The 14047-nt window shown below is 52.5% G+C and overlaps 1 protein-coding gene across 4 annotated transcripts in view; it reads left to right on the top strand.

Moving 5' to 3' along the window:
• CDH22 (cadherin 22) overlaps window positions 1–14047 on the top strand; it is a 137593-nt gene that overhangs the window by 52820 nt on the left and 70726 nt on the right. For 3 of the 4 annotated variants that reach the window (XM_070472717.1, XM_070472715.1, XM_070472718.1), the window contains exon 2: window positions 4403–5055. In XM_070472717.1, coding sequence (XP_070328818.1) covers window positions 4801–5055 — 255 coding nt within the window. In that variant the 5' untranslated portion in view covers window positions 4403–4800. Of the gene's footprint in view, window positions 1–3800; window positions 3819–4402; window positions 5056–14047 lie in introns of those variants that run through there. The other variant, XM_070472716.1, reaches the window with a different exon arrangement.

Below are 14047 nucleotides of genomic sequence, written 5' to 3'. Positions count from 1 at the left end.
CCTCCACGGCGCTGACCAGCTTCTGACATGTCGTTTGTTTATTTTCTGACCCCCACTGGAGGTGCAAGGGCAAGGACTCTTTCTTTTCATTGTGCCGAGAACAGCATAGGGTGGAAACTCACAAACATCTGAAGAATGAGCCAGTATGCACCAGATGGACACACACACATATGCTAGCATGCACGATTGCAGACCCATGTCCACAGGCATGTAGGATCCACACCCATTTACTCGAGAGCCGGAGAGCACATGGCTTACAGGAGGTGAGGCTGAGAAGTGGACGGTGAAGCCAACGCTAACTGAGCCAGGCTGGGGCTCAACTTTTCATGGGATTCAACAACTGCGCAGTAGGATGAGACGTGTGGCCCAGAGAAGGCCACCCACACGCCCAAGATCTCAGCGGGAGGCCTGGTGGAGCCAAACGTGACCCCACGGCACTACAGCTGCCTCCCCTGAAGGGCTCGAAACGCCAGGACGGGGCCCTGTAGCTGATCCCCCACAGGACAAGCAGCTGGAACAGAAGAGGAAGGAAGGGAGGGAGGGAACAGGCTGGAGTGTCTGCAGCAGCCGCGGTAGAGTCAGCTGGCGGCCAGGGCAGCTGGCTAACACGCCCGAAGGCGGACCCGGTGGGCTGGGTATGAAGGCCCAGGGAGGAAGGGAGAGATGGGGTCGTGAGGACCTTGCCCCTCAAACAACAGTGCAGGATCAGCACTGTACAAGGGCACCTGGCCTGGGGCAGGTGGGGCCTGAGAGGCGGCCACCCTTGTCCTGCCAAGCGTGCCTCCTGGCCTAGGGCTGATCCACTCAGAGGGGCATCTTTTCCCATCCTCCTAAAGGTGCCCTCTGCCAAGGGGAATCCAAGTCCTGGGTTCGAGGCTCCACCCCATCATCAGACATCCTGTGCAAATTTGGACCACACTCTTGGACTCCACCCTTTTCTAAAGTGGGATCTGACCGTAGGCCCCTGCAGCCTTTCCATAGAGCACACCCTCTCCTCCCCAGCACCCCAAACGCCACCCGCCACAATCCTTCCTGTGCCTCAACTCCAACTGCCACCTTCTCTGAGATGCTGTCCTTACTCCGCGATTCACTAGGCCTGGCCCTCCAACGTTGACGGGCTTGCATCATGAAAGTCCCTTATGGCCGTGTACCATTTCGTTCTACCATGGTTTTTTACTGCATAAAGTCCCTCCAAGCCTCTCTCTGCATGCTCAGAATTAAATGGACACTGCTTCTCTTCCTCCAGTCCTGCCCATCATGGCCTGTACCCCTCTCTCCTTCATCTTCATCTGTACTGCTCTGTGCCAACCACAGTGGCCTCCCCCCTCTTCCTCAGCTTCTCCCAGCCTCTGGACCTTTGTACATACTGCTCCATCAAACCATACTGTCCCCAGCTCCGTCTCATTCCTCCAGATCAGCCAATGTCACCTCCTCTGAGAGGTCCTCCCTGATACCTTGTCTATAATAACACGCACCTTAACTCTTTCATCATCCTCTTCCTTCCTCTTTCCTGCTTTATATTCCTTCTTAATACCTACCACTCCCTGGAATTGCATTGTAGATTTTATTCCTTTGTTACCAGAAGGTCAGCTCCATGAGAGCTGGGACTTTATTTTATTACTTTGTCCCCAGTGCCTAGCGCAGGAACTGGAATCAAGGAGGCATGGGTAAATATTTGTAGAAAGAGTCTATGAATAACCAGAAGAAATGCACCTCTCTCCTGTCACATTGCTGAGGAGCTGATTGCATCTTGCTGTCTTACACAAAGAGATGATCTTTAAAGTGTGTTGAATGAATAAATGAAATGCATTTCTGTCTCCCCACTTGTAGCAGACACTAATGTTTAATGAATGGATGAATGATTGAATCTTAGTGTGTCCCCGTCTTGTAAAAGGTATTATAAAGAAAGACATAAAGAAGAGAGGGGGATGGGGGAAGAAGAAAGAGCCACAGTGGGGTGCTTGCAAACACTGAGGGATCACCCCTTGTTCCCACTTCCTGCACCCCCCACAGCCCTCCCGGAGATGGTCCCCACTTCCCCAAACCCTCCCTCCCACCAGCCCCTCCCCTTTGCATCCCTGCAGGGCTGTGATGAGCCCTGAAACTGCCTGATGGAGTCAGGGGACCAGTTCCTGCCACGCGCAGGGAAGACATAAGCTCCAGGAAATGAAGGCCTCGGAGCAGCGCCTCCTCCTCACCCATAACTCCAGTCTCATTAGGACTAGCCCTGGCCATAACGTGGGGAATCGACGCTGGATGCCCAGAGGCAGCAGCACAGCTCAGGGACCACCCGGGTGGGGAAGGGTCTGCCAACATCTTCAAGCCTAGACCCCCCAGAGTGGGGTGAGGAGGGGGTGGGGTCCTGGGGATGCTCTCATCAGGGTCCCAGGTCCTCCTGATGTCCATCAGTTCAGGGTGGGTCCTAAAGGGAAAGAGGGCTGGCTCAGGATGCTTCCCTTCCATTCCTCTTACGGACTGTGGGGGTTTTCCCGTTTTCACTGCCCTAAAATGTAGTTTTGACCCCCTCACTACTGCCCCTACCTCCCAGCAGATGACTCCCTCCCCCAGAACCCCTTCCATAAAGAAATTCTGGAGCTGAGAGGGGGAAAGAGCACTGGGGAGTTGAGCATCTGTGAAATGGGTATAAGACACCCACTTTCACAGCTGTTGTGACTCATGTGACTTAGCGAGTTAAATTGCAGCAGGCCCCCAACTTTTGGCACCAGGGACCAGTTTCAGGGAAGACAATTTTTCCATGAACCGGGGGTGGGGGAGATGGTTTCAAGATGATTCAAGCACATTGCATTTATTGTGCACTTTATTTCTATGATTATTACATCAGCTCCTCCTCAGATCATCAGACATTAGATCCCAGAGGTTGGGGACCCCTAAAAACATATGAAAATTGCCCACTGGGGTCCTGGGTCACATGAGGCCCATGTCTTCTGCCACTCCCCGGCCCCCCACACACCAAATTCCAGCTACTTCCTTTGTCCACAGGAGGACCTGGCTGGGGCCAGGCACTTTCGCAGATTCTCTGCTTAGCTCCACATACCTCATGGTTTCCAACCTGCCTCTCCAAACTAGCCAGATCACGCCCAGCCTGGCTGCACACTCAGCTACCAGAATGCCCATCCCTTTCTTCTCACCCAGTCAGATGCCCCCCTCCTCCAAGCAGCAGCCCTGATATCCTTCCATACACCTGCACCTTCCAGACAGGTGTCAGGTAGCACCCCGTTTTATAGCCCTGATTACATGCCACCCAGCATTTAAGTCATTACTGGGGGTCTTGTCTACCCCCCCACTAAACTGTGAGCTTATTTCATCTTTGTCTTAGCATCCAGCCCAAACCTGGACCAGAGTGGAAGCTCAGCAGAATGGAGTGGTTGAATTGAATGGGGCTGGGAGGGGGCAGGGAACTTGAGGATTCACCTCTGCTCATGCTTCTCAGGCCGAAACTCCTCCATGGAAGCAGCTTCGCTGTCCCCTGTAAACACCCACATGAAGCCATTATTCATCATTATGGCTTGAGTAGGAGTTAGTCGCTCAGATCCTTTCTGGCTGAAAGTAGGATCTGATAGGGGCGGGGGGGGGGGGGGTGGGGGGGGGCAGCGCATGGCGGGAAGGAGAGATGGATTGATTTGGGGAGGCAGCGCTGGTCCGGGGTAGTGGGGGGAGTGTCTCTCAGTCTCCAGGAAAAGAAGGTTTTCTGGTGGGGAGAGAGGGGGCGGGTGGAGACACCAAAGGCAAGCACAGAGGGGGTGTGACGCTGCCAAAGCCACACAGGATGCCTCCAAGCAAGGCCCTCTGGGACTCAGGTGCCCCACTCCTGAAAGGGGGTTGCGGAGGGCTTTCCCCGGGCTCTTGCTCTGGATGGAATGGCTCCCCTGTGCTGCCGCGGGAGGGCCGGAGGGGTGGTGGGGTGGTAGGCTGGACTCTGTGCACCCAGGAAGCTGGGTCCTGGGAGCTCTCGAGTGTTTCTAGAAGGGTTGGCTTCCTCTCGGTCGGGGTTATGGGGGCAGGGGGGCTGGGCTACAGAGATTGTGGGGGCGGGGCGGGCAGGAAAAGCAGGTCAAGGGGTCCCTGTGGGCACGTAGGGTGGCCCAGGACCAGTAAGAAAGGGCTGGACCAGGGGGGCTGAGGAAAAGGGATGCTGGGGTAGGAGAGGTGAGCGGTGGGTGTTCAAAGGAAGCACGCGGGGCTAGCGGAGGGAGCGGGGGAGGGGCAAGACTGCTAGACCGTGGGCCCAAGAAGGCTGGGACTACTCTTTCCTCTGTCCCAGCCTCACAGTGCCAGGCACACAGCAGGTGTTTAACTGGTACCTAAAAGGACAAAAAGATAGACCCAACCCGCCCCGACCCCGCAGAGCGCCTCCTCAGATGTCTTCTTGTTTCTCTCACAGGCTCCTGGGCGGGACGGCCCCTCGTTCCCGAAGGACCAGCCCGGCCCCGGCCAGCACCCCTTCGCGCAGGAACCATGGCGCATCCCAGATTCCGGAGCCGCCGAGGCGCTGCCTGCTGACCCGGCCGCGCCGGCGCCAGGGGGGCGCGGGCGGGGACCTTGGGGGGCCGTCCATGCCCCGGGTGCGGTCGCGCCCCCTCCCCCTCCAGCCGGGCGCCCCCGCGGCTGGGCGGCGATCAGGGCCGCGGGCCTGTCCGGGTGCCCCGTCTGGGGCGGCGCCCCGGCGGCCGCGCTGAGCCCACCATGTGACCGCGGCGCCGCTCCGTCCTGGCCACCGAGCGGCGACACCCTGGTGCCTCCCGTCCATGCTCCTGGGCCCGGGCCCCTCGCAGGCCAAGCATGAGGCCGCGGCCTGAAGGCCGGGGGCTCCGGGCGGGAGCCGCGCTGTCGCCCGCGCTGCTGCTGCTGCTGCTGCTGCTGTTGCTGCCGCCGCCGCCGCCGCCGCTGCTGGGAGCCCTGTGGGCGGCGGGCACGCCTGCGCCGTCGGTGCAGGACGGCGCGCCCGGCGCTGGCCGCGTGAAGCGAGGCTGGGTGTGGAACCAGTTCTTCGTGGTGGAGGAGTACACGGGCACCGAGCCCCTGTACGTGGGCAAGGTAAAGGGGGACCCAGCACTCGCCATCCTGCTCCTAGGACCCCAGAGACACCCGCTGGCAAACTCGAGGGATTCCAGTTCCCTCCCACCCCCTCCCAAACCCCTTCTGCCTCCTCCCAGCTGCCCCGATGGGGCGGGCGGACCACAGAATCCTCACTCTGCTCGCATCCCCGCCCTGCATCCTTCTCTGGACCCTCTTGCTTTCGCATCTTAGAGCAGAGAGGACTAGTAGGGCGGAAGGTCAGTCCGTCTTGTAACTGGACCCAGCTAGAGTGCAGAATGCTATGCTATGCTAAATCTCTTCAGTTGTGTCCGACTCTTTGCGACCCAATGGACTGTAGCCAGCCAGGCTCCTCTGTCCATGGGATTCTCCAGGCAAGAATACTGGAGTGGGTTGCCAGAATGTAGAAAGGAGTTTGCATATCTGATCATATCACAGACTCCCTGCTATGCTCAAAATTCGTCCATAGCTTCCCATGCACTTGGGGTCAAGTTCAAATTCTGCCCTACTGCTTGCAAAGATCCGGCTTCTCCAACCTCATCTCCTGCCACACTCCGAGTTTTGGGCCACAACACCCTTCTGATACCTTTCCCTGGTCCCTCTGCTGCCCCCACAGGCTTCTGCCAGCCCCACACCCCCTTACCTACCTCGATTGCTTGCCTCCCCTAACTGCTCCATCCTGCTCCTTCTTTTTATTTATATTTTTGACTGCATTGGGTCTTCCTGTGCATGGGTTTTCTCTAGTTGCAGAGTGGGGGCTACTTTCAAGTTGCGGTGGTTTCTCTGGTTGTGAAGCGCACTCTAGCGTGCGCGGGCTTCAGTAGTTGCAGCTCCTGGGCTCTTGAGCACAGGCTCAATAGCTGTGGCACACAGGCCCAGTTGCCCCGCAGCAGGTGGGATCCTCCTGGACCAGGGATCGAACCCATGTCCCCTGCATTGGCAGACGGACTCCCAACCACTGGACCACCAGGGAAGTCCCCATCCTGCTCCTTCTGTTGCTGACTTTATCTCATACTCAGGTCTCCACTGAAATGCCACTTCCTCAGAGAAGCCATCCGTGATCACACCCATCTGGGATGGATCCCCGTGCATGTGGCCCTTGAGGTCCCCATATCTTTCCTTCATAACACTCCATTATGTATGTGTTTTTGTTTGATTATGCAATTAATGCATGCCTTTCCTATTAGCTTATGTTTGTTTTGCTCACCATAAAATCCATAGCGCCTAGCACAGACGTTGTACACAAATTGTTCATTGAATGAATGAATGAATGAAAGCTACTTTCTCAAACTGAGGAAGCGTTGGTTAATGTGACTGAAGGTCTATGCCTTAAGAGTATATGGAACTGAGAAGGACTTTCGTTCGTCCCTTTAATCCCTAAGCCCCTCATGGGTGTGATGGTGGACAGGCAGAGACACCCTGGTGCATAAAAAGCTTCACAGGTCAGCACCTGGCACTGAGTAGGCATTCATTAAGTGGTATCTGTTGGCTGGCTTTGTGGAAGTGTTTTCTAAATGCCTGAGCTAGGTTTTAATATATGAGTAGGAGTTTGGGCTGATGGGAAGAGGGCATAGCCTATAAAAAGACTTGATGTCCTTACGGAACTTGGCTTATTTAGAGTCTTGTCAACAGTTGAGATGTTTATAGTGCATAAGTGAAGTGGGCTTCCCAGGTGGCACTAGTGGTAAAGAACCCACCTGCCAATGCAGGAGACAGAAGAGATGTGGGTTTGATCCCTGGGCCAGGAAGATCCCCTGGAGAAGGATGTGGCAACCCACTCCAGTATTCTTGCCTGGAGAATCCCATGGAGAGAGGAGCCTGGCTGGTTATAGTCCATGGGATCGCAAAGAGTTGGGCACAACTGAAGCGACTTAGCATGCACACACGCAATGACAGTTGTATATTTCATTACTCATAATTCAATGTTTGGTGCTGTGGCCTAACCTAGGTACAGGGGAAATGGAAATGAACAGCCATATGCTTGATCCAAGGCAGATTCTTAACCGCTGGACCACCAGGGAAGTCCCTAGTTGTTTATTGTTGTTTTCTCATTATTCCCATATGAAGCATTTAATTCTTAAACTGCAAGGTAGAAATCATTCCATTTTGTAGGCAATGGACTCAAGGTGCAGAGCAGGGAGGCATAGAGTGAGCAAGTGGCTTAGCAAGGATTGAAACCCGTGTGCTGATTCTCCAAACCTCTACAAGACCTCCAAACTTGGGAGAGAGATTTGGGTCCAGGAAAAGCCCAGAAACTCAGAGAGTGACTGACACGTCTACCTGATTGTCAGCTACGGTGGTCTCAGGCACCTCGGCCATGTTGTCTGCCTGCCAGCTGGGGCTCTGAGAAGGTCTCCTCAGCCACCCACATCCTGAGCAGATGAGAGAAACCAGCTGCTGATTCATTCACCATTTCCCATCTGCATCCACCTAGCAGTTATTGTTATGAGTCAAACACCACCCTTGTCTTGTTGAACCACTGTCTCTAGGTGATGGGGGGCATACTAGTATCTACCTTCCTGGTAAGGGGAAACTGAGGCCAGAAGAGTATCATGCCGAAGCCAGTCAGCTTTCCAGGGATTTTTGATCAGCAGAGATGGAGTGAGTGGTGGTGGAACCACCCCCAAGAGGTGAGGTTCTACTGACACCAGGTCTGGCCCCAGTGCAACTTTTTAATAGTTTTTTTTTTTTTTTGTAATATCTTGACCCTATTTATTTATTTTAACTTTTTGGCCATGGGGCATATGGGATCTTAGTTCCCTGACCGGGGATCGAACCCACACCCCCTGCCGTGGAAGCATGGAGTCTTAACCACTGGCCCGCCAGGGAATTCCTCCAGTGCAACCTTTTTTTAAAACTTTTATCGGAGTATAGTTGATTTACAGTGTAGTGATAGTTTCAGGTGTTCAGCAAAGTGAATCAGTTATACATCTGCCCACTCTTTTTTAGATTCTCTTCCTGTGTAAGTCATCACAGAGCACTGAATGGTTCCCTGTGCTGCCCAGTAGTCCTGTATTAAACACCCTCTATGAGCCCCGCACTGTGCCCAGCCCCGGGGGTCCTTCTCCTGGCAGCCTCTTCCAGCATCCCCACTGCCGTCATGACTACGTTATCTTCCCCCTCCATCATCTTCACCCAGAGCCCATCCTCCCTCACTCTCAAGGCCACCTCCAGAAAAGCACTCTGTGCAGGGAGAAGAGAGAAGTTTCCATCTCTTTGCGAACATGGGCCCAAAGCACCCTTTCTTGTGAAAGGTGGTATAGTGTGTGGTTCAGAGATATATGTATACGTCTATGTATACTATGTACATGTATAACTGATTCACTTTTCTGTTCAACTGGAGTCAGACTGCCAGGGCTCAAATCTCAGTTCTGCTGGTGATTCCTTTTCTGACCTTGGCACATTATTTAACCTCTCTCTGCCTAAGTTTCTTCATCTGCTGAGCAAGGCTGTACCTGGCACCTTCTCAAAGAGTTGCAGTGAGGATTCAATGAGTTAGCATATGCCAAGAACCTAGAGAGCACGTTCTATGTGCCCAGTAAGTATTAGCTTTTATTATGATGGATCTTGCCTGATTTTCCCCCTGCCTTGAGTATACACCGGTATTATGAACCCACGCCCCAAATCCCGAAAGCCTTCTTTGCAACCTGATGTGCTAGTTTCTCACCACAAGGTAGGGGGAGGTGGTCGCCAGCCCACCCCTCACTCTGGGAAGATGAGCTCGTCCTCTTGAAAACCACCTGTTCCCGTTCCAGCCAAGTCCCACTTTTGTACAAGTGGTTGTGTATGCACGCACACATACACACACATTCATACTACACACTCTCGCTCATCAGGGAGAAAGGACTTCTCCACAGTTTCAGTTAATTCACTGCTTCCCGGTCCCCGCCCCAGGGAGCCGCTGGGAGCATCCGTCCTTGTCGAATTCCAAAGGTAGCTTAGCAACAGCACCATCCGTGGAGTGAACCCCAGGCGCCCAACGGTAACCTATTTTACAGCCGCCTCCTCCATCACTCACCACCAGGCTCCTGTCGGCACCTTCGGGAACCACTGGGCCCTGTGGTTGTCACCAGGGCCCCACACCAACAATTCCCTCTGCTGTCCTGCCCCCCCCGCCCCCGACTCCCCCCAAGAGCTTGGGGGCTGCCTCTTCCCTACACCTTCTCACAACTCCCACCCTCGGAGTGGCCTCCCAACATTTCCATACAATCTGGGTACTTTGACTAATCCCTTTTCCGAACTGTAATTTCCCCTGAGGCTTCTGTCAGCTGGATGTGGGTTTTGTAGGATTTTTAATTCTTCTTTTTTTTTTTTAAAGAGAATTATGGGGTCAGCACTTATGACCAACTCCTGTGGGCGGTGAGATCTATTTTAGATATACGGCAGGATTAAAGTGGGGAGGAGAGCAGATTTAATTAAGTTGCTAATATTTAAAGAAAATTGATGAACTCCTGGTTTACGAGTAGCACAGGCATGAACAGATCCCTCATTCTGGGGGACGCTTTTTATTTGATTTGCTTTCCGTTTAAATCCTGGACTCGTTTTATTTGCGTAGCTGCACTGTCCGTTTAATTGTCTTTAATAAGGAAAACGTACCTCTGCTCGCATTTAATTTTGATTTAATTAGGAGGAAGTAATTAATGGCCTCGTAAGTCCCATTTTTCAGCATCCCCCGCCCGCCCCACTCCAGGATGAGAAGCCATCACTCTGGTGTTTTTCAAGTTGTTTATGATCCTGGGCTGGGGTTTAGGGAGGGGGAATCCCCTGCGGGGCTGCCTCCAATAGCTGCAGTGAAAAGAGCCCAGGATGTGGAGGCAGACAGGCCTTGGGCTGCCTCTTGTTAGCTGTGTGGCTTTAGGTAGGATGTGTTCCCTCTGTGAGCCTCAGTTTGCCAATCTGTACAATGGGGAGAGGATGAACTCTGAGCCACAAGATCATTATGCAATATCAAGGAGGTAACAGTAGAGGGTCTAAAAGTGTGCCTAGTGATTGTCCTTCCTAGTCTAGCTCACTGATATCTGGGATTGAACAGAGTGACTGGATCCTCCAGAAATCCTGGAAGACAGTTGCAAAATTCTAATGACAGTTGCAGGGCTTCCCAGGTAAGCACTAGTGCTGAAGAACCCTCCTGCCAATACAGGAGACATGAGAGATATGGGTTCAATCCCTGGGTTGGAGAGGTCCCCTGGAGGAAGGCATGACACCCGACTCCAGTATTCTTGCCTGGAGAATCCCATGGACAGAGGAACCTGGCAGGCTACAGTCCATGGGATCACAAAGAGTTGGGCACAACTGAAGTGACTTAGCACACACACACACAATGACAGTTGTATATTTCACTAATGTATTCAATGTTTGGTGCTGTGGCCTAACCTAGGTACAAGGGAAATGGAAATGAACAGCCATATGCTTGATCAGAGTTCATCATCTCACATACACACTTGCTATCTCTCTCTCACACACACACACACACACACACTCACTCTCCCACTCCCCCTGTATTTTCTCTGCATACGCTGTCAGGACACCTATTGTGTGCCTGGCATGGGGAATTCAGACAAAGATGAATCAAAGTTAGTCCCTGCCCCTGAACCCCATGAGAAGTGGGGAGACAGACTGCAATACAGAGGTGTTATAGGCGAATGTGGAGCAGAGGGGAGTGTGCATGGAGGAGGGCAAATGGGAGGGCCTCTGGGAGGGGTGCCTGCAGGAGGAAATGAGCTGAGTCTAAAAGGCAAGAAGACGGATTTCCCTGGTGGTCCAGTGGTGAAAACAGCACACTTGCAATGCAGGTGATGCAGGTTCGATCCCTGGTCAGGGAACTAAGATCCCACATACCACGTGGCAGGGTCAGGAAATAAAAATAGATAAAATAAGAATAATAAAATAAAATAATACTTAAAATAATATTTATAGTAATATAATACTTATAATAATATAATTAGTATAATATAGTAATAATACTTATAATAATAAAATAAACAAATACTTAAAAAATAAGTAAAAGACAAGAAGATGTTGCATAATGGCCCCCATGTCTCCAGTGGGTCAGGATTTGAGCCTGTGGCTATTATGTCAGGAGATGGGGGAATGGATGCACTCGCTGACCCTTAGCCTCTCTTGAGGCCAGGTGCCAGAAGACGAAAGGCAACTTGTCTTCAATGAGCACTTAGTAAGTGCCTGGAGCTCCCACATGTTATCTAGTGCATCTTTAGACTCTGGGGAAGCCCTGTCAGTCTCATTTACTGTTGAGAAAACTGAGGCTTGGAGGAAGGTAGCCTCTCACTCAGGGCCAGGCAACAAGTGGGTGACAGAGCAGACGCTGGCAACTGGCTCTTCCTGTATCCAAAGCCCATCACCTCTTCTGATTTTGAAGTCCTTTTCCAAATGATGAGACAGAGGCTCAGATTGAAAAGGCTACCAATGACCATGGCCTGCGGGTACAGGGTGGTACAGGCCTCTGTCGAAGCTATGCAGCCCCATGAATGCCCTCCAGCCCACCCCCTCTTCCTTTCTCCCTCTTCCTTAACCAGAAGTGTTGTAAGTGGACTAAGTGAAGTCAAGTGAAAGTCGCTCCATTGTGCCTGACTGAGAAGGTCAGTTGGGACCTGCTCGGCCTTTCCCTTTTCCAGGGGAATCTTCCCAACCCAGGGATCGAACCCAGGTCTCCTGCATTGCAGTCGATTCTTTACCAGCTGAGCCACAAGGGAAGCCCAAGAAAACTGGAGTGGGTAACCTACCCCTTCTCCGGCGGATCTTCCCGACACTGGAATCAAACCGGGGTCTCCTGCATTGCAGGCGGATTCTTTACCAACTGAGCTACAGGGAAGCCCTGTAAGTGGACTAGCCAGATTCCAAAGGCTGCAGAGGGACCAACTTGTGCTTTGGAGTCAGACAGACCTGGGACCATCTCAGTCTGTGGGGAGACATTTACATAGGCCACAGTTTTCTTTTAAATGTATGTATTTTTGGCTGTGCTCGGTCGTCACTGCTGTGCGCCAGGCTTTCTCTACTTGTGGCAAGTGGCAGCTACTCTCTAGATGGGGTGTGTGGGCTTCTCATTGCAGTGGCTTCTCTTGTTGTGGTGCACAGGCTCCAGGGCACGTGGGCTCAGTAGTTTCAACTCACTGGCTATAGAGTGTGGGCTCAGTAGTTGTGGGCCATGGTAGTTGCCCCATGGCATGTGGGATCTTCCTGGACCAGGGATCAAACCCATGTCCCCTGCCTTGGCAGGCAGATTCTTAACCACTTAGACTACCAGGGAAGTCCTGCCACAATGTTAAATTAGACTTCTGCAGAGGTTTGCAATCTGGCATGTAGTAGGCGCTCAGTAAATAAAAGCCCCATCCTCCAGCCTCATAGCTGAGATTCTTGAGAAATACCATCCTGGGATAGAATGAGCGGCATGTGTGTGCGTGCTAAGTCACTTCAGTCGTGTGCAACTCTGTGACCCTGTGGACTCTAGCCCTCCAGGATCCTCTATCCACTCCCTCTCCACTCCAGAACCAGGACCCAGGCAGGGGGTGACGTTGGGAAGCAGCCCCGACCCAGCCCAAATCTGCAGCTCTGAGCTCTCAGCTCCTCCGCAGGCTGACTGGCTCTGTCCAACTCTGCTGTCCCCAGAGAGCAATCCCTGGGCCCCAGCATGAGCTCTCTGTCACACTTCATGGAAGAATATCAGTGACATCATCACTAGGTTTCACTCCCTCCTTTCTATTCCTCACTGGTAGGTGATCCCTGGCCAGAGGCTGAGATAAAATGTTAAGGGCTTCATGGGTGTGATGGAGACCCAGGAGACGGAAAGGGAAGGAGACAATCACTTACAGAGTGTGTTATTGTTTAGTCGCTGAGTCATATCTGACTCTTTTACCACCCCATGAACTGTAGCCCGCCAGGATCCATCTTTCCATGGGATTTCCCAGGTGAGGATACTGGAGTGGGTTGCCATTTCCTTCCCCAGGGGATCTTCCCAACCCAGGGGTTGAACCTGTTTCTCCTGAATTTGTAGGAGGGTTCTTTACCACCGAGCCTCTAGGGAAACCCTACAGAGTGTGTAGGTCATGTTCCTGTTTCGTCTTCACCGCGTCTGTGCCAGGTAGGACTTGATCCAATTTCTCAGGTGGAAAAACGGACCCAGAGGGATAAAAATAACAGATGGTGTGATCACAACGTGCGTGAGTGACGGGTTCAGGAGATTGGCTTCCTGCACTTAGCTGGGTGACCAAGCAAATGACCTCCCCTCTGTGTTCCTCAGTTTCCTCATCTGGTAAATGGAACTAAGAATGACATTTCATTCTTATTAGGGTGGTGATGAAGACTAATAAGATTACAGCTGTTATGCATTCCTCCAAATGGCATCTATTCCACCAGACTTCCGGGGAGGAGTGTGTGCTGATTAAATAAACCCGCAACGGGTCTGACTGGGAAGTGGGTGAAGTCATCTGAAAAGGGAACCCATTCACTCTCTGTGGTCCCCACCTCCTCCGGGCAGAGGTGGAGGAACAGCATAAACAGCAAACAGGAGAGACAGGTCTCCTCATCTCCAGCACTGCCGATGATTCAGGGCTGATGTCTTGAGATAATTTTATTGGGGGTATTAAACTGAGTTATGAGGTTTTTACAATCCAGCCACTTATGAGAAATCTATTAACAGTAACTGGACAGGAAGAAGGCTTCTCAGTGGAGCCCAGGACGGGCATTAATTGGGGCAATCTATAACAGGACAGGGACCCGGAAAGGTTCCACCCGACGCCTCCATTTACTCCCCGCAATTTCTGCTGAGAATCAGCAGACTCGCCAAAAAGAGAGAGATGCCCATTAATCGGCTAATGAAATATGAAAATGTTTATGGGCCATTCAATCTTCCAAATGGCACTTCTATAATCCACCTTTCAGACACAAAGTTCCACCAGCAGAATTTATACCCGGGCTCCTCCTGCGTGGCAGGGGGTGGGCTTTTATTCCTCTTCGTGATGACTTCATTGGCACCTGT

The sequence above is a fragment of the Odocoileus virginianus genome, chromosome 9 (genome assembly GCF_023699985.2).
Source record: "Odocoileus virginianus isolate 20LAN1187 ecotype Illinois chromosome 9, Ovbor_1.2, whole genome shotgun sequence".
NCBI lineage: Eukaryota > Metazoa > Chordata > Mammalia > Artiodactyla > Cervidae > Odocoileus > Odocoileus virginianus.
Note: the sequence above shows the minus strand (reverse complement) of the source record. Positions and strands in the feature narration are given on the sequence as shown.